This window comes from Prionailurus viverrinus, chromosome E1 (assembly GCF_022837055.1).
Source record: "Prionailurus viverrinus isolate Anna chromosome E1, UM_Priviv_1.0, whole genome shotgun sequence".
In the NCBI taxonomy this organism is placed as follows: domain Eukaryota; kingdom Metazoa; phylum Chordata; class Mammalia; order Carnivora; family Felidae; genus Prionailurus; species Prionailurus viverrinus.
Genome location: NC_062574.1, coordinates 26847390 through 26870383, shown reverse-complemented (window position 1 = coordinate 26870383; position 22994 = coordinate 26847390). Strand labels below are relative to the sequence as shown.

The following is a 22994-nucleotide window of genomic DNA, read 5'->3' as shown; positions in this document are numbered from 1 at the left end:
TCTGTTCTTTTCCATTGATCTATGTGTCTCTTTATAAGTTACTTCCATACTTCTTTGATTATTGTAGCTTTGTAATGTTATTTGGAATCAAGAAGCACGATGCCTCCAGCTTTGTTCATCTTTGTCATGATTGTTTTAGCTACTCAGGTCTTTTGTGGTTCCATACAAATTTTGGGATTATTCTATTTCTGTGAGAACTGCCATTGGAGTTTTAAAAGGGAGTACAGGGGCGCCTGGGTGGCGCAGTCGGTTAAGCGTCCGACTTCAGCCAGGTCACGATCTCGTGGTCCGTGAGTTCGAGCCCCGCGTCGGGCTCTGGGCTGATGGCTCAGAGCCTGGAGCCTTTTTCCGATTCTGTGTCTCCCTCTCTCTCTGCTCCTCCCCCGTTCATGCTCTGTCTCTCTCTGTCCCAAAAATAAATAAACGTTGAAAAAAAAATTAAAAAAAAAAAAAGGGGGGGAGTACATTGAATCTGTAGATTGCTTTGGATGTGTGGACATTTTAACAACATTAATTCTTCCAATCTTGAGCACAGAATATCTTTCCATTCATTTGTGTCTTTAATTTCTTTCATCAGTGTTTCATAGTGCAGATAGGATTGTTTTCTTAATTTCTCTTTCTGATTCTTCATTATTATTGTATAGAAATGCAACTGATTTGGGGAGTGCCTGACTGGCTCAGTTGAAAGAGCATGTGACAATTGGTCTTGGGGTCATGAGCCCAATCACCACCTTGGGTGCAGAGATTACTAAAAATAAATAGTTAAAAAAAAATGCAACTGATTTTTGTATATTGAATTTGTATCCTGCAACTTTACTCAATTCATTTATTCTAACAGCTATTTGGTGAAGTCTTTAGGATTTTCTATATATAGTATGCCTTTTGTTTCTTTTTCTTGCTTCATTGCTCTGGCTAGGACTCCCAAGACTATATTGAATAAAACTGTTAAAGGTGGGCATCCTTGTCTTGTTCCAGATCTTAGAAGAAAAGTGTTCCGTTTTTCACCATTGAGTATGATATTAGCTGTAGGGCTTGTCGTATGTGGCGTTCATTATGTTGAAGTACATACATTTCTATACCCACATTTTGAGCAAACGTTTATATCATGAATGGATGTTGGATTTTGTCAAATGTTTTTCCTGCGTCTATTGAAATGGTCATATATTTTTACCCTTCATTTTGTTCATGTGGTGTATTTCAGTGATTGGTGTGTATGTTGAATCATCCTTGCATCCCTGAAATAAATTTTGTGTATTAAGGAATTCAGTTTGCTAAAATGTTTTGAGAATTTTTCACCTGTGTTCATCAGGGATACTGGCCTATAATTTTCTTTGCTTGTAGTGACCTTATCTGGTTTTGTTATTGGGATAATGCTGTCCTTGTAAAATGAGTTTGGAAGTGTTCTCTCCTCTTCTATTTTTTTGGAAAAGTTTGAGACAGATTGGCATTAGTTCTTCTTTAAATGTTTGGTAGAATTTACCAGTGAAGCCATCTGGTCCTGACTTTTGCTTTTGGGGAGGTTTTTGATTACTAATTCAATCTCCTTACTAGTAATTGGTCTGTTTGGATTTTTTATTTCTTCATGATTCAGTCTTGGTAGGTTGTAGATTTCTAAGAATTTTTCCATTTCTTCTAGGTTGTCCAGTTTTTCAGGTATTATTTAAGTCTTTTTTTTTTTTCTTTTTTCTTAGTGAATCTGGCTAAAGGTTTGTTAACTGTTATGTTTATTTTTTCAAAAAATCAGCCTGGTTCCATTGATCTTTTCTATTGTCTTTTTAGTCTCTATTTTATTTACTTCCACTATGATCTTTGTTATTTCCCTCTTTCTATTAACTTTGGGCTTGGGGCGCCTGGGTGGCTTGGTCGGTTAAGCGTCCGACTTCGGCTCAGGTCATGATCTCACGGTCCGTGGGTTTGAGCCCCGTGTCGGGCTCTGTGCTGACAGCTCAGAGCCTGGAGCCTGTTTCAGATTCTGTGTCTCCCTCTCTCTCTGCCCCTCCCCTGTTCATGCTCTGTCTCTCTCTGTCTCAAAAATAAATAAACGTTAAAAAAAAGAAATTTAACTTTGGGCTTAACTTGTCCTTTGTGTTCTAGTTCCTTGAGGTATAAAGCTAGGTTGTTTAAGATCTTTCTTGTTTCTTAATGTAGTCATTTATCATTGTGAATTTCCCTCTTAGAATAGCTTTTGCTGTATCCCTTAAGTTGTTATGCTGTGTTTCCACTTTCATTTGTTTCAGGTTTTGGGTTTTTTTTTTATTTCACTTTTGAGTTCTCTTTTGACCCATTTGTTCAATAGCATGCATGTATTTGTGAATTTCCCATTTTTTTCTTTTAATTGATTCCTAGTTTTATACTATTGTGGTCAGAAAAGATCTTTATACAATTTCAGGATTTTTAGTTATTAATATTTGTCTTGTGTTTTAATATAGAATCTGTCCTGGACGATGCTCCATGTGTTCTTGAAAAGAATGTATATTCTGCTTTTGGATAGAGTGTTTTGTAAATGTGTATTTACATTATATAGTTTTACATTATATAGTTTTTACATTATATAGTTTTAAGTTATATGGCTGGTTTTACATTATATAGTTTAAGTCTAGTGTTTCCTTACTGATTTTGTCTAGAAGATCTATCCGTTGATGAAAGTAAGGTTTTGAAGTCTCCTACTATTATTATATTGATCTCTATTTCTTCCTTTAGATCTGTTAATATTGCTTTATATATTTAGGTGCTCTTATGTTGGTGAATAAATATTTGCAAATGTTATATTCTCTTGTTGGAGTGACACATTTATCATTATATAATGGCCTTCTTTGTCTCTTATTACAGTCTTTGTCTTAAAGTCTGTTTTGTCTGATAAAAGTATAGCTACTCATGCTTTCTTTTGGTTTTTATTTGTGTGGAGTATCCTTTTCGATCCTTTCACTTTCAGTCTGTATGTCCGTAAAGCTGAAGTGAGTCTCTTGTAGGCAGCATATAGATGGGTGTTGTTTTTTTAATCCATCCAACCAGTCTATGCCTTTTAATTGGAGAATTTAATCCATTGACATTTAAAGTTATCATTGATAAATTTATTGCCATTTTAAAATTGTTTCCTGGCTGTTTTATAATTCCTTTGTTCCTTTCTTCTTTTACTCTTCTCCTTTGTGATTTCATGATTTTCTGTAATAAGATGCTTATATTCTTTTCTCACTGTTTTTTTGTGTATCTCCTATAGATTTTTGCTTTGTGGTTATCATGAGGCTTACATAAAACATCTTATAACAGTTTGTCTCAAGTTGATAACACCTTAAACTCAAACACATTTTATTTTATTAAGACAAGTGAGGTGGTGCGGGGAGGGCAAAGAGAGAGGGAGAAAGAATCCCAGGCTTCACTCTGTCAGTACAGAGCCCAGTGCAGAGCTTGAACTCTCAAAACATAAGATCATGACCTGAGCCGAAATCAAGAGTTGGATACTTAACCTACTGAACCATGCAAGCACCCCTTAAACACACTTTAAAGCTCTACATTTGGGATGCCTGGCTGACTCAGGTGGTAAAGCATGGGACTCTTAAAATTTGGGGTCATGAGTTTGAGCCCCACATGGAGTGTAAAGATTATTTAAATTAGAAAAAAAACTTTCAGGGGCACTTGGGTGGCTCAGTGAGTTAGGCATCTGACTTTGGCTCAGGTCATGATCTCACAGTTTGTAAGTTCAAGCCTTGCGTCGGGCTCTGTACTGACACCTCGGAACCTGGAGCCTGCTTTGGATTCTGTGTCTCCTTCTCTCTCTGGCCCTCCCCCTCTCAAAAATAACAAACTTTTTTTTTTTTTTTAACTTCTAAATCTCTTAAGTTGTTTTCAAAATAAATATTCTTTGCTTTTATGAAATGTCTTTATGTATTCAGTTTGTACTATTATAGAATTTTACCCTAATATTCAATTTAAATAGAAATTCCAGTGATCATCTCTGATGTAATGTAAAAGCTATAAATTTGATATTAAAACATTTCATTTTCAATAGTAGTTGCACAAGTCTGTTCTGATCACTATTTTGATAAATGTACTACTGTTGCAATCACTTCATTTCATCAAGTTAATATCCCTACTTTTGCTTATAATTCTAGAGTTTATTTCATTAGTCTTCATCTCATAAGCATGGTTGAGTCCATTATAATTCAAAAACAATAGATGATCTATGACTCTTTAAAACAGACCTCTTTTAAAGTAAACTTACTTAAATATGCAGTGTTAAGACATAGTAGTTACATTATTAATATGGTTGATTAAGATAATAGTAAGATAAAATATTTTGTTTACTTGAATTTAATGAATTAATCTACATTTTTATGTGAAAATAACCCATAGGGAGCCTTGATAAAGGGTAGAAAATTGCAATTGGGACATGTTTTAGTCTGAAAGATTTAAAGATTATGAGTTATGTTTCATTGCAGTTTCTATGAAGATGAGAATTAATTGTATACTTTAATTATGGTATTATGTTTAGTATTATTTCATTGTAAAAAATATTTAATTACATGGTTATTAGGATCTTAAATTTTTATTTATTTATTTTATTTATTTATTTACTTTTATTTATTTGTTTTGAGGGAGAGACAGAGTATAAGAAGTCTAGGGGCAGAGAGAGAAGGAGAGAGAGAGAGAGAGAGAGAGAGAGAGAGAATATCCCCAGCAGGCTCCTCACTGTTAACACAGAGCTAGACACTGGGCTCGAACTCAAAACTGTAAGATCATGACCTGAGCTGAAATCCAGAGTCGATGCTTAACCTACTGAGTCATCCAGGTGCCCCTAAAATGTCATTTTAGATGGTGAAAGAACTTCACAAATTCAGTGTATTTTAAATTCCCCTTACATACAAGGAATTATTATTGAAAGAGTTGTTCTGTGGTTTTTAATTTTATCTGTGGAGCCACTTCATTACCATCCCAAGGTCAGCCAAAGTTTTAACATAGAATGGATTAAGAAGGCAGATAATTTATAAAATTTTTCACCATTTACCATCTCAAACTAACATAAGCTATTAAGCAAATACTAATTATCTCCATAGTACTGCATTTGTTTAACAGGTTTAGGTATTTTTTGTTGCTTTTAAAGAGATCTTGAAATTTCACGTGATCACTTATGAAAATTGAAATAGGTGGACTGTTGCCATTTGAAGATAAATGTTTTTTCATGTATTTTAAATCCATCTGGTATCTTTAGATTCAAAGGTTAGCATTTTGCAAGCTAATTATAACTAGCCATATAGTTTCTCTTCTCCCTTAATCACAAATTTTTCTTAGGAAAAAGAAAGGTGAAGTAAAAGTCATGCAGGAATATTCATACTTGAAGGCTTTATCTGTTTTTTCTTTATTAATCCTTAAAGTCTCCGTGATAAGGATTTATTATAACACTGCTTCATTTGTTTTATTGTAGTTATTGGAGAAATGTTTCTAATGTCTCTTGTTCTTCATTTCAGAAGCATGGTTAGTTAAATACACAATCACGGTTGTTGAGAGTGGGAAAGATAATTTTACTTTCTCATATTGTGTTTATTTTTTTAAAAGTAGACAGAGATACATGATTACAAACTGCAAATGCATGCTGCTTATTTAGGTAGAACTAGAAAATCAAACGTTCCTCTCAGGCATTTAAATTGTGAAATAGGTAAATTTATGAAATGTGAATCCAGAGAAATGAAACTATTAAAAGGAATTTGTTTTTAGTTGTACAGATTTATTTTTAATAAAGAATGACAATTGAGGAAGTAATCAAATTGTACTTGCTACATTGTTCCCACAGATACACCAAAACCATTAAAATGAGATACTAATTTCTTTTGATATTTAACTTGAATATTGACTACCTACCATATTAAATTGTTAAGCGTTTTGTTTAAAATATTGATTTTAAAATTATTGATGTCCTTTTGTGGCTATTTTATTTTATTTTATTTGCCAGCCTAAAAAGAATAGCAGACTGTGCTTGAAATGATTCTTTTAAACTTTAGTAAAAGAGTTTTTTTGGCTGGTGTTGAGGATGTGTGTGTGTAAGTTGAATTTATTGTCAAATAATATTCCTATGATACAATTCTATTTTAACAACAAGCAGAAATATAAACAGACATATTCATAGACAGTGTTACTTTAAAATCAACATGATAAGAAAGAACTGTCAACTATGCAAATAATTTAAAAGTATCTGAGTTGCTTTAAAAAAAAAAAAAGAAATTTTAAAATATAAAGCAACAGGGATGCCTGGCTGGCTCAGTCAGAAAGTGTGCAACTCGATCTCAGGGCATGGGTTTGAGCCCTACATTTGGTGTAGAGATTACTTAAATAAATAAAACTGAAAATAAAATAAAATACAGAGCATCAAAGTACAATTACATTTAACATGTAGAACATTTTAGACCATGAAAGAACGATGTTTTCAATAAAATTATGTCAATAAAGCCTTTAGAGCCATATCAGTAAGTTGTAAATATATGGCTTTAAGCAAAATAAGTTTAAAATTAAAACAACTAAATGTAGTTGTGTTTATGAAATCTAAACATGAGTTACTACCGTAAAATATTTTAGATTCGGTACAGACACTAGTACAATGCTTCCCTGAGGTTTCTTTTGGTTGTTTTTGTTTTGTTTGTTTGTTTTTCACTACACTGGCAAGGAAAAACATCAAGAAAATACTCCCTCAAGCTGCATATTCTACTACTGTTGGCTTCTTATAATGAAAACAAGTGTGTAAACTTCATATTAGTTGAATTTAAATAAACGTTTATGGATTGTTTAGTATAAAAATGTAATTTTAATTCCGAGAATATTGTGAAAGTCCTGGAAAATAAATTACAGGAACTGAAAGTAGCATGGTCACTGTGTGTGTGTGTGTGTGTTTGTGTGTGTGTGCACGTGCGTGCGCACGTGTGTGTTCAACACATAATGAGATTTGTGAAATCCATTTTCAGTAGACAACTTTCAGACTTTTTAACAAGTAAAACTTCCCATTAAAAAGGCACTTAATTTGTTTTCCTTGTAAGACATGCAAGCTGAAAATTAATTTAGAAAATTTAAGAAAACAAAAAGGTAAAGGGAAGTTTCTACTTCATTTATTTGGATAAAGTAGCTCTTTCCCCTCAAATAAAAATTCTTACAGTACCCTGAAGGATAATTGATGATGGGCACCCAGGCATCTGAAAGAACAAGGAGTCTGTTTTCCTTTGTTTTTATCTAATTTCTGTTGAGTAAAGAGATTCTGCCTCAGAGGGATGAAATGACTCCTTACTTTCAGGATGTGTTTAAAAAAATTTTTTTTCAACGTTTATTTATTTTTGGGACAGAGAGAGACAGAGCATGAACGGGGGAAGGGCAGAGAGAGAGGGAGACACAGAATTGGAAACAGGCTCTAGGCTCTGAGCCATCAGCCCAGAGCCCGACGCGGGGCTCGAACTCACGGACCGCAAGATCGTGACCTGGTTGAAGTCGGACGCTTAACCGACTGCGCCACCCAGGCGCCCCTTTCAGGATGTGTTTAAAAACAGAATTCCACAAACTTCTCTAGGCTTAATATTTTTTATTATTTTGTATATTAGGTGATCTGCATAAAATTTAATCTTTTTTTCTATTTTTATTTAAGATTTTATTTTTGTTAATCTCTGTATCCAACATGGGACTCAAATTTACAACCCCAAGATCAAGAATCACATGTGGTAGGGGCGCCTGGGTGGCTCAGTTGGTTGAGCATCCAACTTCAGCTCAGGTCGTGATCTCACAGTTCGTGAGTTCAAGCCCTGCCTTGGGCTCCAACTTGAGCTGGAGCTTGCTTCAGATTCTGTGTCTCCTTCTCTCTCTGCCCCTCTCCTGCTCATGCCCTGTCTGTCTCTCTTTCTCTCAAAATAAATAAAAACATTAAATAAATAAATAATTTTTTTTAAAAGAATCACATGTGGTAGGTCAGTATTTCCAAAATAATGAGTTGGTTCATAGATAGTTTATAACATTTTCTTCATCCCTAGATAATCCAGAGATAATCTGAAAAATAAAGTAACAGTGTTTTGGTTTATTCTTGAAATGTGGTAAAAGTTTGTCTTTAAGGATGTAACTAATGTTCTATCAAGATTTTATTCATATTTTTTAATGCAACCTATGATTTTTTTTAATCATTCATCAAAAGCAATGATTAAGTGAATCAGGTTGTGTGGCATTTAATATTATAAATTCTATAAAGAGCCATCTTTTCTTCTTCCCTGTACATTTCATTAATGTTTTGATATCCTCCTTTTATACAGGACTTTGCTTCCCGGGCTAAACTGGCAGTTCAAAACCTAGTACAGAAGGTTGGATTTTTTGGAATTTTGGCCTGTGCTTCAGTAAGTGAATTGTATTAAAAGTGAGGAATTCCAATAAATGGTAGATTTATATATTGATCCAGTTTGTTTTTAAAGATAACACACTTAACAAAAAATAAGGTAACATACTTGAGTGAACAAAAATGCTATCACTTTTAATGAGTATATAAATTTATTAATCATTCATCTTACTCATCAAATGAGCTATTTCTATTGGATGGATTCATATCTAGTTTATTGACTTTTCAAGCATTTCATCTTGCCATGATGACGTCAGACCTAAATGGCTTGGTTCAGTAAGAATAAAAGAGATAAAATTCATCCTTTCCATGAAGAATTTATAAAATGAAGTGCATTTAACCAAGTAACAATGACTTCATTCTTTCCAGAGTTATAGATAGGTAGTCTTTTTCCAAAGTTTCAAGCATTAGTTATAAGGAAGAAGTCATGTGAAACCTGTCTTAAGGGGCATTTACACCAAGTTAGGTAATTGAAACCTCTGGGGCAAAGTTAAGGGCATTTTTGGCTACAGTGAACTAAGAAGCCACTTATGTCAAAAACTTAATTTCTTAAATTGCAGATTTGGGAAATCAACATTCCTTGATGAGTTGGTGTTTATCCTGGTCCTTTTCTAATATGATAGAAATAGTTATATTTGAAATGGAGCATTTTGATCAAAGCTTTCTTTGGTAGCCCATACACAATTTTTGGTAGTTCATTGGTGGATTTGGGCAGATTAACCAGGTGTACCTAGTTGATACAATAAAAACTGCAGCTATAAATATAATTCACAAAATTATTATCTACTGACACACAGCTGCTTTGTCCATTATGTTCTAGAATATGAATATATCTTTGAGTACTCTCTGCCCCTTCCCTGCCTTAGCAAAAGCAAATGCCCAAAAAAAGAGGACTTTTGGTGCCAAAATTTCTAATGTAATGTCAACATTCTAGAGATACTGTGAGATACACATATGCCTCAATTACTGTCCTTTGACCCAGCAATACTAGAAATTTTCATAATCTAAGTTTTCATTTCAGTGTATGAGCTCTTTATCATAATTTGATCTCTCAAGTATTTGAGCAGTTTATAAGTATACTATAGTGTGATATTGTAGAAAGAAAATTGGCTTTGGCATTCCTAAGCCAGTCTTGTCTCTTATTAGCTATGTAACCTAATCAAGTTACTCTCTTTGAGCCCTAGATTTCTAATTTTTTTTTAATGGACAATAAGTCACTCATCATTGTAAAGGCTGATTGAGGATTCAAGAAACTATATGTAAGGGGTGCCTGGGTGGCTCAGTCAGTTGAACATCTGACTCAGCTCAGGTCATGATCTCCTAGCTTATGAGTTAGAGCTTCAGATTCTGTGTCTCTCTTTCTGCCCCTCCCCTGCTCTCTCTCTCTCTCTCTCTCTCTCTCTCTCTCAAAAATAAATAAACATTAAAAAATTAAAATATGTGTGTGTGTGTGTGTGTGTGTGTGTGTGTGAACTAACACAGTGCTTAGAACATAAATGTTCAACCATTTTTTATCATTATTCCTCAGCTTTGATTTAGTCACTGAGTGTTGAGAATAAAGAGATGAAAGATATATTCCCTTTCCTCGAGGATCCTGAATTCTAGTGAGGGAGACCATTGAAATACAAGGATAAGTAGAAAGTGTTGTGGAAGTCAGCAGACTGGGATTAAACTGAGAGGCCTAATGGATAATAATGTCCTTACTTTAGAGGCTAAGAAAACAAGCCTGGGAACCACATTGCCTGGGTTGAAATTCTGCTCTGCTGCTGAAATCCTGCTCTCCCGAACAAACTGTCAAATCTGTCTCATTTTCCTGTAAAATGAGCATAAGCATATCATATAGCATTGTTTTGGGGATTAAGTTGAGTTGGTGATGCAGAAACTTTAGAAAAGTATCCTAAAAATCAGAACATTCAATAAAAACTAGCTTTCATTATTCCTAGGGAAAACATGAGTACCTTCAATTTATTAAAATAAAAAATGGTATTTATTCTTTGGCACTCATCTATCTCTGTGACCTCACTGTTGCAAACCCATTTTCCATACTAGTCAGTCTTCTTTATATTTGACTAGGAATAGTCAGTATTGAACAGAAATTGATAGATCAGTTTGGCCTTCCAGGAACTTTTTTTCAGAAAATTGATATTTCTGTTAAAGTATTAAAAGTATATACTTTATTTAAGGTAAAAAGAAGTTTTTAGTTATTTTGTTGTTAACGTTTAAACTAACAAATTAAACTCCTACTTGAGGGAAAATTTCAAAGCTACTTAGTAGCTCTTTTTTTTTTTTTTAAGTTTTCTTTATTTATTTGAGAGAGAGAAAGAGAACATGTGCAGGAGGGGCAGAGAGAGAAGGAGAGAGAAAGAATCCCAAGCAGGCTCAGCACCGTCAGCACAGAGCCCAGTGTAGGACTCAAACCCACAAAATGTGAGATCATGACCTGAGCCAAATTTAAGAGTCAGATGCTTAACTAACTAAGCCACCCAGGCACCCCATTAGTAGCTTTTGTAATCTCAGTTTTCCTTTCTGTATTTAGTTAGATGGTGAAAAAAAGAAGGGGTGCCTAGTGGCTCAATTGAGCTGACTCCTGGTTTTGGCTCAGGTCATGATCTCACATTTCACAAGTTCCAGCTTTACATTGGGCTCCTTGCTGACAGGGAAAAGCCTGCTTGGGATTCTCTCTGCCCCTCCCCTGCTCGCTCGCTCTCTCTCTCTCTCTCTCTCTCTCTCTCTCTGTCTCAAAATAAACTTAAAAAAGAATAAATAACATGCACATGCAACAGTAAACTCATTAATTATGCTCAGACTGTATCTGGCATACACTGAGGTGTTTAACATGTTTAACAAATTCTAATTTTTAATCTATTCTGATTTACATATCTTATATACTTTAATTTCTATTTCAACTTGAGATAGAGCCTGATAATAAAGGAAAACAATTAAAATTATAATCCATGGAGTTATGAGGGTCACGTGAGAAAATATAAGAAATGATAGATGTAAAGCTATGCAAGTGATATTATTATATGATTGTAAGACATGAAATTGCATTAAACATTTGAATTTGGATGAGAAAAACAAAAGTTATTAAGTCCAAGTGTTATGAACAAAAGAATATTTGAATTCTAATTTAGTCATGACATTGTTTTTAAGAAGAACATATGTGACAAATATCTTTTAAACAACTAGTCTTTTCTTTGAAAGTTCAGAAATGAAATTATATAAATTAATTGGCTTGTGAATGGTTCTGCCAACTGCCACAAGGACAGAGTGCTTCTATGGGAGAAAAATGGATGAAGTGCTCAAAAACAGCTTGTGGTTTCCTTGCATTTTTACATGAAATTGTCTTTCAGCATTCTTGAAATGTGGGAATGTTTGGAAAAGGTATTTGTTGTGAATCACTTCTTTGTCTCGGACTGAGTATTCAAAACATCTGAATCTATGCGCTCATATTTCCACACTTGATTTTCTGCCTAAAATATATAACACAGCCTCACAGCCTTGTACTGTCATACAAATTATGAGATTTGTCTGTGCAAAATATAAATTACAAGGTTTTTTTTTTATATTGAGGAATAAAAGCGCATCTGCCTATATATTTGTGAATTTCATAAGAATATTTGCTATATAGATATGAGTGATTTCTAGATGATATTCTTATTTCAGGCTGAAGATTTTACAACCCCAGTATTACTGAAATAATCTCAGGACTTTTTCTTCGTTTATACCTCACCTTAGACACAGCTACCAAACGGTTAAGTATCTGCTGAATGGGATTAAATTCCTGTGGGTCCATTGGTTTTACCAATTCTAATGTGATAGAAGAAAGTATATTTATGGGGCATTAGCCATAAGTAATGTAAGCAAAAGGACAGTTGGGTTTGCTTTAACAGCAGCCTGAGATGAATATGAGACCGAATTTACAGAAACATTAGAATACTTGCCTAACCTTCTGAAGAGTCTAGTATTGATCAGGGAATCTACACCTCTCTTTGTAATGTAAGCAAGGCTTAAGCATAATTCCACATACCTGTAGGTGGTAAAATTAAAACTGTTCCTTGGATTATATATGAAAGTCCTATTTTAATGTGTGTGTGTGTGTGTTTTGTTTTGTTTTTTAAATAGATTCCAAATCCTCTATTTGACCTGGCTGGAATAACATGTGGACATTTTCTTGTACCTTTTTGGACTTTCTTTGGTGCAACTCTGATTGGAAAAGCAATAATTAAAATGCATATCCAGGTAATTATACCCTCTGATTTACTGTCTGGTGATGGTGAGCCCTTTGAAATGCATTGAAACTTAATTCCTTTGCTCATTCCAGTGTGAATTGTTAATATTTTGGTTCTGCTTCTTTGGGTTGGTATTTTCCTTAGGTATTTAACTGTGGAAAGTCATCTGGGGGTTAGTGAATTTGGGGCAGGTTTTCCCTGTCCCTGTTGGAAAATTGTGCCCCTTTATGACTTTTTCCTTGTTTTCTTTCTTTCCTTCTTTCTTCCTCCCTCCCTTCCTGTCTGTCTTTATTTCACTTCTTGCCTTGTGAAACTTTTCATCTAAGACTTTTAGCAAACAAAAATAGTGTTCTCATATAGGAAAATGCACATCATCATTTTCACATACATAACCAAAAATGTCATATTTTTACTATTAGCTGAGAGAATATTGCCTTACACTAATTCCACTTTTCTTTCATACCCCCAAATAATACTTCCTCTCAGGGCTTTCCTTTACAGAAAACCAGCCAGATGTCAGTGTGGCAAAAAATGGGGAAGAAAGGAGTCTCTGAAGAGGCAAAGAGCTGTGGGTTGTGGTTAGAGAAGTGAGAATCAGCTATTGTTCATAGCCAGTCTTAACAAAAGCTTCAGGACAGAGAGGTGTGTGTGTGTGTGTGTGTGTGTGTGTGTGTGTGTGTGTGTGTATGAATAGAAGAGAGAAAATGAGGGGAAATGAATATATGCTTCTCGAACCTTGACATGAATTGTTGCCTTTTAAAAGGGCAAATCTCACTAGAATAAAATAAAATTAACCTGAATAGAATGTCTTAATCAGTGAGGTTTACGTCAAAGAGGCATTCACCAAAGGAAAGGCAAGAGCAGTGAGTAATGTCTTTGCCCTGGTATAATTCCTTCAAAATTAAAAGCATATCTTTTAATTTTCTCCCATTTCTTCTTAACACCTCTCTACCTTCAGTTCTTAGAAGAGCAGAATGAGACAGGAAAACTTCAGCTACTTCTACCTGCCCAGTTTCTAATATTAGATTTTGGCATTTGGGATGAGTTTATTGAGCCTGTCCTCTACTCTCCTGCCATGAAAATCACTCAAAATTCCAAGGACATTCCTCCTTCAAGGAATATATTTTCTCCCACTTACATTAAGTATATTGTTCAATGAAATGATTTTTTAATATTGGGAATGCTAGTTACTTTGGTAAATATTACAATATCCTGTTAGATTTTTACAAATAATAAAATACCATGGTGAGTAGTAAATTATTTTGTAGTGTATCAGAAGATAAATTTTTCTTTGATCTTTTTAGTTATTTCTAGGGGAAGAAGGAAGCTATCATTTTGCTTTTTCTTCCAATTAATTAAAGTATTAATTGTCCCTTGAAAGTATTAATGCCTGGGGCCCCTGGGTGGCTCAGTCGATTAGGCCTCTGACTTTGGCTCAGGTCATGATCTCGTGGTTTGTGAGTTCGAGCCCCACGTCGGGCTCTGTACTGACAACCCAGAGCCTGGAGCCTGCTTTGGATTCTGTATCTCCCTCTCTCTCTGCCCCCCGCTGCTCGTGCTGTCTCTCTCTCTGTCTGTCAGAATAATAAATAAACATTAAAAAATTTTTAAAAAAGAAAAGAAAGTATTAATGCCTAAGAAACAATAACATTATTTTAATTCCCTTTATGATAGCAACCTCTCTGGGAATCCATAAACTTTATGCGTCCAGCTTTGCATAGTAACTTTCTATAAATTAATAGTAAAATTTATTATGCCAAGAGTACTCTATAGTGATAGGGCATGCAACTTATCAGACTTCAAAACAGAATATGCAAATTCGTATATTTTTTAAACATTCTTAGATTTTATCAAGTTATGATAATGCTTAATTTTTTTTTATATAGGCCTTCACACTTTATTTTTTTTAATTATTATTATTTTTTTAGTACTTCACACTTTAAAGCACTTAGTGTATGTGAGCTGATTTTATTATTATAATCATTGGATAGAGAAATTACTACTCCAACTTTGTAATTGTCACACTTAGAAGATTAATAAGTAGTAGTTGCCTAAGAATGTAAGTAACAGCTAGGATTTGAACCCAAGTCTTTTGGCTTCAAGTTCAGTGTTCTTTGCGTTCTTTGGCATTGCCTTCTAAACTGTAAATTACTTACATGATTAAGGAAATTGAATTGTGTAATGCCTGCTATTTATCAAGACCTGTGCCAGGCAGTTTGCACTGGTTATCTCAGAACAATCCTGTGAGGTAGTTATTATCCAAATTTCATAGGTAGGAGAACAGTGTTAGAGAAGATAAAATCCATGCCTAGGCTCTGGAATTCAAACCAAACTGTATAAATTTGAAGGTATTCCCTGTATGTGTGTAGAGGGAAAAAAGTTCTATGTTTCTGAAAGCAGAGAATCTGAGTTTCTTCACTAAACAGACTATGGGATGTGTTTGCTGTGTTCCATTGTATCATGGAGACACATACTTTCTAAAGGCATGTTACTTGGTGTACATCCAGATGTAGCTCAGGACAACAAACATTTCTCATTCTTGGGTAGACAATAGTAGTGCATAATATAAGCATTTTAGCTATTTCTGAAGTAACCAGGAGGAAACCCCACACACAGATTTTTCTGTAATAACAAATCCATCTTTTCTTCTGATTCTTCTTTTTCCTCAGCCTAAAGCAAAGAGCCAAAAATATTGTTATTTTTATTGATACCTTGCTATTTGTTAAACTTCCCTTAAAATTTTCAAATTACCCCACCTAGTAATATTAGATTGGGATTTCCAAAGTCAATATACTTACACTCAATATTTCATATACCCTGTAATTTACTTACCGTGTATGTTGTTTGTTGCCTCTTTACCTTTCCGACATGGACACATACATGGAAATGGAAGCTCCATGAAGGTAGAGAATTTTGTCTTTGGCTCACTGAGGTATTCTAGTGCCTAGAATATCATCTGACATGTTGTAGACACTCAATAAATTTTTAATAAATGAATTTAAGACTCTTTTTTTCCATTGAAGGACGCTTCTTTTATAGATAGTTTCTTTGTTAGTTCTGGCACCATTAGTTCCCTACACCCTCTTTTTTTTTTTTCTTTTCTTTCCTACTCAACCCTTTCCCTTGACTATTCTGCACACATGGTTGAGTGGGCTGTCTGGTGGTCTGTGCCGTGTGTTTGTTTATTTGGTAGAATCCCCACTCAGACCTCCAGCCCGAATGACTCTGAGATGAGACATATGTTCTTAAATATCTGACACATTTATGTCTTGCCCAGCACTGTGAATTTTCAAGCTGTTACATATAAAAAGAAAGTCTTGTTTTGTTTTCAAGCAGTGAAATTATGCAATTATCTGGGCATTGGCTTATTTTCAATGTTAGGAAATGATGGTAAGGGAAAACTCATGGTGGTGAAATCACTGAGAGGCAAAAGGCATTGTTAGTGAAAGATTTATAGTTCCACCTAACTGGCTTTTAGTATGGAAACTAGCAGGACCCTTGTATATAATGCTTTTCTCCTAAAATGATCGGTATAATTGTCTTGTTAGTTTTGTAATCTTCATATACCATTTGTGTAACATTGTTTATGAAATCACCATCCATTTTGTAACTATTTTTGACATCTATATGTGCTTGCTTTTTCCATAAGATAAGTAGTAAGTAATCTTTTTAAAATTAATAGATACGGGAGTGCCTGGGTGGCTCAGTCGGTTAAGCGTCCGACTTCAGCTCAGGTCATGATCTTACAGTCAAGCCCCACGTTGGACTCTGCACTGACAGCTTGGAGCCTGGAGCCTGCTTTGGATTCTCTGTCTCCCTCTTTCTCTCTCAAAAATAAATAAATAAACATTTTAAAAAATTAATAGATACATAAACACCAAAAAAGACTATGAACTTTTTTTTCTTTTTTAGTCCTACTTCCTTACACATACCCAGCTGTGCAGCTGTCAATGTCTCTGCTAACACTAGACATTCCTTAAGAAAATATCATTGCTTTATTAGTCTTTCTACCTGAAATGATATGCTTTAGTGTAATTTAGCCACTTTCCTGAGATTCATAATGGGTGGATAAAAAGAAGTCTACTATTATTTATTTTATTTTTCTTCCCTCCCCTGTGGTTGCATAGTCTGAAGTTATTATTTGACAACAATAACAAAGATTTAAGCAGTCGAGGGACAACTTTGAATTACTCATGTTTAATCAGAAGTCTTATCAATCCTTTAGAGCTAAACTTTAATACCACATTCTTGAATCTCTAATTGTACTTATGTACCTCTCCTTCTCCGAGCTTCTGTAACACATTTTTACTACTAATGTCATCTATAGTATACATATATATATATATACACATAATTTATCATTTTTCTACTATAATACAGAAAAATATTTTAATTTCTTCAGGGCATTGAAGAAGGAAGTGTCCTTGCCATCTTTGTGTTCCCTGAAAATCCATAATAATGCCTTATGTTATATATTATTTTGAACATTTATTTGAGTTGAGGACATTTGCTACCTGTTAGTCCTAAAGACATCTTTACTTGGAAGGTAGGATGTCAACATCTTTAATTAATGGAGAGTACTAAAAAACACCAAATTGAAATGACCCAAATCTGATAAAGATTCCGAATAACTGTTGATACTTTTGCTTGTATAGTAAGCCTAAAAGTCCAAAATCATTCAGGATCTGAAAATGGAACTTTAATAATAACTTCTATAAACTTTCTATGAAGGGCATACAGGCTTTTCAAGATCCTATGGATTAGATTTAGACCAGACGCATGTCATCAGGCTGATCAGCTTTAATTTCAGTAGTGGGGTCTGTATGGGAACCCATGACTTCAGTTTGTCTATGTATCCATTCTAGGATACATAGAACATGCGGAATGTCCACCCAGCCTTGGGTTTCATGACTCATATTTTTCCCTCAGACATGGTCGTGTATGCTGGTTAGAATACAGCTGTGCTAAAGGAAAAACATCTTTAAAATACAAAGTAGGTAGCATTTGTCAGTAAAGTGGTGTTTCGTATATTTTGTTTTTTTAAAGAATTTTAAAAATTGCAATTGGGGCAGTACCTCATCTTTTTAAACTCTTATCAGAATTATGAATTTATAGTGGGGTTTTTTTTGGGTAACATATTTTAACTGGCATTTTCTTTACAGAAAATCTTCGTTATAATAACATTCAGCAAACACATAGTGGAGCAGATGGTGGCTTTCATCGGGTAAGTAATTCTTTGTGGACTAATATTAATATCGCTGAACAGAAGAAAATTTATAAAAGATTTTATTGAAACATAATTTTTCTAATGCATATTTTTTTATCTTTTGAGAAGGAAAAATCTTTTGCCCTGTTATTAAATTGAAGACTTTCTTGCTCTACAGCTGAGAAAGATGAAGTTCAGATAACCCTTATTTAATTTAAAATTTTTAATTTAATTTTAATTTTAAAGTCATATAATTCTTGATTTAAAAGAAGCTTTGGAAAAAAATAATAAGGTTTAAAAATAAGAATAAAAGAAGCTTTGGAGTTTGAGACCGTTGCTCCTCCAAAGAAATAAGAAATTCTCTTTATATAAAAGACATGTGTGTATTATTACAGTTTAATGGTGCTTTAGTACAGTGCTGTGATTTTTAGCCAAAATTGGATGCCAGATACACAGTTGCCTTTAATTTAAATATAAATCTTACATAAAATATTAATATTTCATTAAAGAAGGCATGATAAGATGATTTAATATTACAAAATAGGTCAGTTATGAACCTATTACTTCACTAGAGAAAAATCCGGCCATTTAAAAAAAAAAGCCTAGCCTATCCAAAGCTTTTATTTTTGTGTTTATAGAAGTAAGTTTTAACTTATGCTTTAAATGATAATGTCACAAATTTATGGAGTTGACTTTGATAAAAATAAAGACAGACTCATTTTATCTGGTTAATCAGATTATTAACTGGAATAGGAATACTGTCAGATAGCAAATTGAACTTTTTATATATTTTTTTTTAATTCAGTGTTTACAGGTATGAGGTTTTCATTTAATACTTTAACTGCCCAAGGTCTCCTGGCTGGCTCAGTCCATGGAGCACGTGACTCTTGATCTCAGGGTTGTGAGTTTGAGCCCCATGTTGGGTATAGAGATTACTTAAAAATAAAATCTTAAAAAAAAAAAAAAAGTTTAACTGCCCAGTGGTAGAAAGTACACTTGATGTAGTTTTTTCGCTTTTTTTGTGTTTTTTTCCCTTTATGTAGTTTTAACATGAATCTTTATCTTAAAAGCCATTTGTAAAACAAAACACTTATGACAATTTTGCTATTTAAAAAATTGCCATTTGGAGGTAAGTTTATAAGTATTCGTTTTATTATTCTTTAAACCATACCTTGTATATTATATTTATTCTCTTCTATAGATATTTTGTAATAAAATAGTTTTTAATATTTTCTATTATGGTTTTAATATAATAATTGAGGAAAAACATATTCTTGAGAATATACTCAGTAGGGCCAGTTATTGGTTTTATTACTTCCTAAGCTTCTGATCACAAATGTGGATTATAGTTTATACATTAAAATTTAATTACTCCAGTTTTTTGTTGCCTGGATCCTTACAGATGAATTGGTTTACAAGTCACCATACATAACATTCAAAAAGAAAGAAGAAATATTCTTGTCCCTTATTTTTTAAATACAAAGAAGGCATTTCATCTGTTCTTAGAGTTTATTGTTCCACCTCAAGAATTATGAAGGACACACAGCTGACTACTACAAAAACCCACACATTATAGGAATGACTGTGCATGTAGCACTCTACATCCTTCCCTTCTTCTGTTCCCATGCTGAACATTTATAGAAGGAAGTTTTTCAACAACTTACCCACCACTACCACCTTCTGTTTCCCCAGTCTTTGGAGTTTCTAAAAAGATTAGTGGGGTGCTTGGGTGGCGCAGTCAGTTAAGCATCTGACTCTTGATCTCGGTTCAGGTCCTGATCTCACAGGTTCATGAGTTTGAGCCCCATGTCGGGCTGTGCACTGATGGCACAGAACCTACTTGGAATTGTCTCCTTCTTTCTGTCCCTTCCCCATTGTGCTCGCTCTCTCTCTCTCTCTCTTCCTCAAAATAAATAAATAAACGTTGAAAATTAAAAAGAAAAAGTAAATAAGTAAATAAAAAGATTAGTTAACTACCTGTCTTCCCTACTCACATCAAATTATGTTCCCTTCTAATCTGTTCTCTATACCGCAGTTAGTAACCTTTTAAAAATATTAATCTGAGCACATTACCACCACCGCCCTTACCCCCAGCTCCTCATCTTTTTTAAAACTTTTACTTGTTTTTTCCTTCATTCTTAAAATAAAGCTAAAATTCCTGAACGTGATCAGGAACATGATCATGAACCTTGTATGATGTATCCTCTATAATTTTCTCTTGTTGAGTCTCCCATGAATGGTCTTTACTTGCTTCTGCTTTTCCCTTTGCCTAGTTCAGGGCTTCTTAACCTTTTGCATTGTTGACATTTTAGGCCAGGTAATTCTTTGTTGTGGGCGACTGTCCTGTGCACTATAAGGTATTTGACTGCATCCTGTCCTCTACTCACTAGATGCTAATAGTCTCTCCCAGTCATGATGTTAAAAATGTCAGGGCACCTGGGTGGCTCAGTCGGTTAAGCGGCTGACTTCAGCTCAGGTCATGATCTCACAGTTTGTGAGTTTGAGCCCCTCATCGGGCTCTGTGTTGACAGCTCAGAGCCTGGAGCCTGCTTCAGATTCTGTGTCTCCCTCTCTCTCTGTTCATCCCTCTCTCTCTCTCTTTCTCTCTCTCAAAAATAAATAAACATTGAAAATAATTTTTAAAAAATGTCTGTAGACATTACCGAATGTCCCAATGCATGTATACCTCCACAACCACCACTAACCCCATGGAGAACCAGTGGCCTAGACAGTGTCCTTTAAATTTCAACTATTACATTAACAAAATGCCTTCCCTGACTAAATCAGATATCCTCTTTTCTAGAGACGCCTGTTCTACATGCACTGACAGTTGTGTTTTTCCATTTATGTTTGAGGGTATATGATTATTGTCTTTCTACCACTAACATGTATGCTTCTTACTGGCAGAGGGCATGCCTTCGTTCACTATTGTGTCTACAGCACCTGGCATCTTGATTGACACATAGCAGGTGCTTGATAACTATCTAGTGGATAAATGAACACATGGTATCCAAATAAAGATCTGGCCCATAAAAATTCGCATATCATTTCATAGCCCAGAGTGTTTCCCCAGCCTTTGGAGTTTCTAAAAAGTTGTATTACTTATACACAGTAAATAGAAATAAGAGTCTTTATAATAATACGCCAACAAATCAAAAGTGGAATTCTTACGGTTTTCAAAATCAGTACTTTCTTCCCTGAGTACTAGCTCATCTACACAGCCCTTCACAGAAAATCCAGTGATTCTTGGGGTGCCTGGGTGACTCAGTCAGTTAGGTGTCCAACTTCAGCCCAGGTTATGGTCTCCTGGTTTATGAGTTTGAGCCCCTCATCAGTCTCTGCCGTCAGCACAGAGCCCACTTTGGATCCTCTGTTCCCTCTCTCTTTGCCCCTTCCCACTCGCTCTCTCTCAAAAATAAATAAACTTTTTTTTTTTTTTTTTAATTCAGTGATTCTTCTTAAAGATGGTTTTGCATATGGGGTGCCTCGGTGGCTCAGTCAGTTAAGCATCAAACTCTTGATTTCAGCTCAGGTCATGATTTCACAGTTTGTGAGACCAAGCCCTGCACTGGGTTCTATGCTGGTAGCACAGAGCCTGCTTGGGATTTTCTCTCTCTCTGCCCCTCTCCCAATCATGTGTGTGAATGTGTGCACACGTGCACATGTTCTCTTTTTCTCTCTCAAAATAAATAAACTTTTTTTTTAAAGGATGTTTTTGCATAAAGGTATTCTAAGATATTCAAGACCTGCTGGAATCCAGTTTTAATTGAATTAAATGGGTGGTATCGTACTTTTAAAATTGTTTTCAGGACATGGATACTAGAACATCCTGGTATCCTCTTTTCCCCTGTGCTGTCTACAGGCATTACCTCATTAACTTCTTTTCTAGATAATGTATTAAATGGCATAAATAACCAGACTTGGCAGATAATAATTCTGTATTACCAGCTGCCAATAGGTGTTTGGTTTTTTGGTTTTTTTTGTTTGTTTGTTTGTTTGTTTTTCTCATATTTGTCAGGAATAACATTATCTTTCTAAAGTTTTTTTTACAGTTTATTTATTTTTGAGAGCGAAAGAGAGAAAGAGTGCATGAATGGGGTAGGGACAGAGAGAGAATCCCAAGCAGGCTCTGCACTGTCAGCACAGAACTCAAAATATGGGGCTCGAACTCAAAAACCGTGAGATCATGACCTGAGCCGAAACCGAGAGTAGGACTGAGCCACCAGGTGCCCCAAGAATAACATCTTTTAATCAAATCCTCCAATTGAGCTTGACATGATCTGTTTTCCTACAGTTTGAAGTAGGAAGTGCTTTTAAATACAAGTGTCTAGATGATAATAAACAGACTCACCAAACCTAGACTGAAAATGAAGTTAAACAAGGATAATGAATTTTGGTAGGTGTAAATTTATTATTACATATATAATAGTTTGGTAGTTTGTTTTAGAAAAGGAAAGAACAGTTAAATTGACTCCCTAGACCCCTTGTTGAGTTGATCTGAAAATACTACCTCTAATAACATTATCCTCTTTACACTGTTAAACTGTAAATGGTTTAGCAAATCATCAAACTAAACTAGTAAAGTTTGGAATACGGGCTTTTGAAGGATATTTAAAACTAAGTACCCATAATTAAGGGAGTGGTGAGTTGCTGTGGTAGAGGGAAAAATCAAAAGACAAGACAAAAAAAAAGCCAGCAACAATTCAAATTTAAAATGATGAGATACTGAGACAAGAAGGAATGAAAAATGAACCCCAAGAGTAAAGGAGAGCTAGGGAGTGGAACATGAAAAGAGTGTACTGCCTTTGAACAAAATAAATTGAGATTTGAATATGAAGTCTGCCCCAGACTAGTTATTTAACTGGTAGTATTTCTTCTCCAGTTCAGGAGGCCACTGACAACCTTTCCAACTTCCAATCAAATGTGAAATGCCCAGTTTAGTAGAAACATACTTCTATCCGTGGTTTAACATTCCAAGGCATGTGAATTTTTAAAATGCTTTCCATCTCAGGGAACCCAAGTGGCTCGGTCAATTAAACATCTGACTCGATCTCAGCTCAGGTCATGATCTGGATCATGAGTTCAAGCCCTCAACAGGTTCTCTGCTGTCAGAGGAGAGTCAGCTTCAGATCCTCTGTCTTCCTCTCTCTCTGCTCCTCACTTTCTTGCTCTCTCTCTCTCTCTCTCTCAAAAATGAATAAACAATTTT

General features: G+C 34.7%; 1 protein-coding gene across 2 annotated transcripts in view; it reads left to right on the top strand.

Moving 5' to 3' along the window:
- VMP1 (vacuole membrane protein 1) overlaps positions 1 to 22994 on the top strand; it is a 127935-nt gene that overhangs the window by 90509 nt on the left and 14432 nt on the right. For both annotated transcript variants that reach the window (XM_047832385.1, XM_047832384.1), the window contains 3 exons: positions 8268 to 8348; positions 12473 to 12589; positions 17742 to 17803. In XM_047832385.1, coding sequence (XP_047688341.1) covers positions 8268 to 8348; positions 12473 to 12589; positions 17742 to 17803 — 260 coding nt within the window. The remainder of the gene's footprint in view (positions 1 to 8267; positions 8349 to 12472; positions 12590 to 17741; positions 17804 to 22994) is intronic.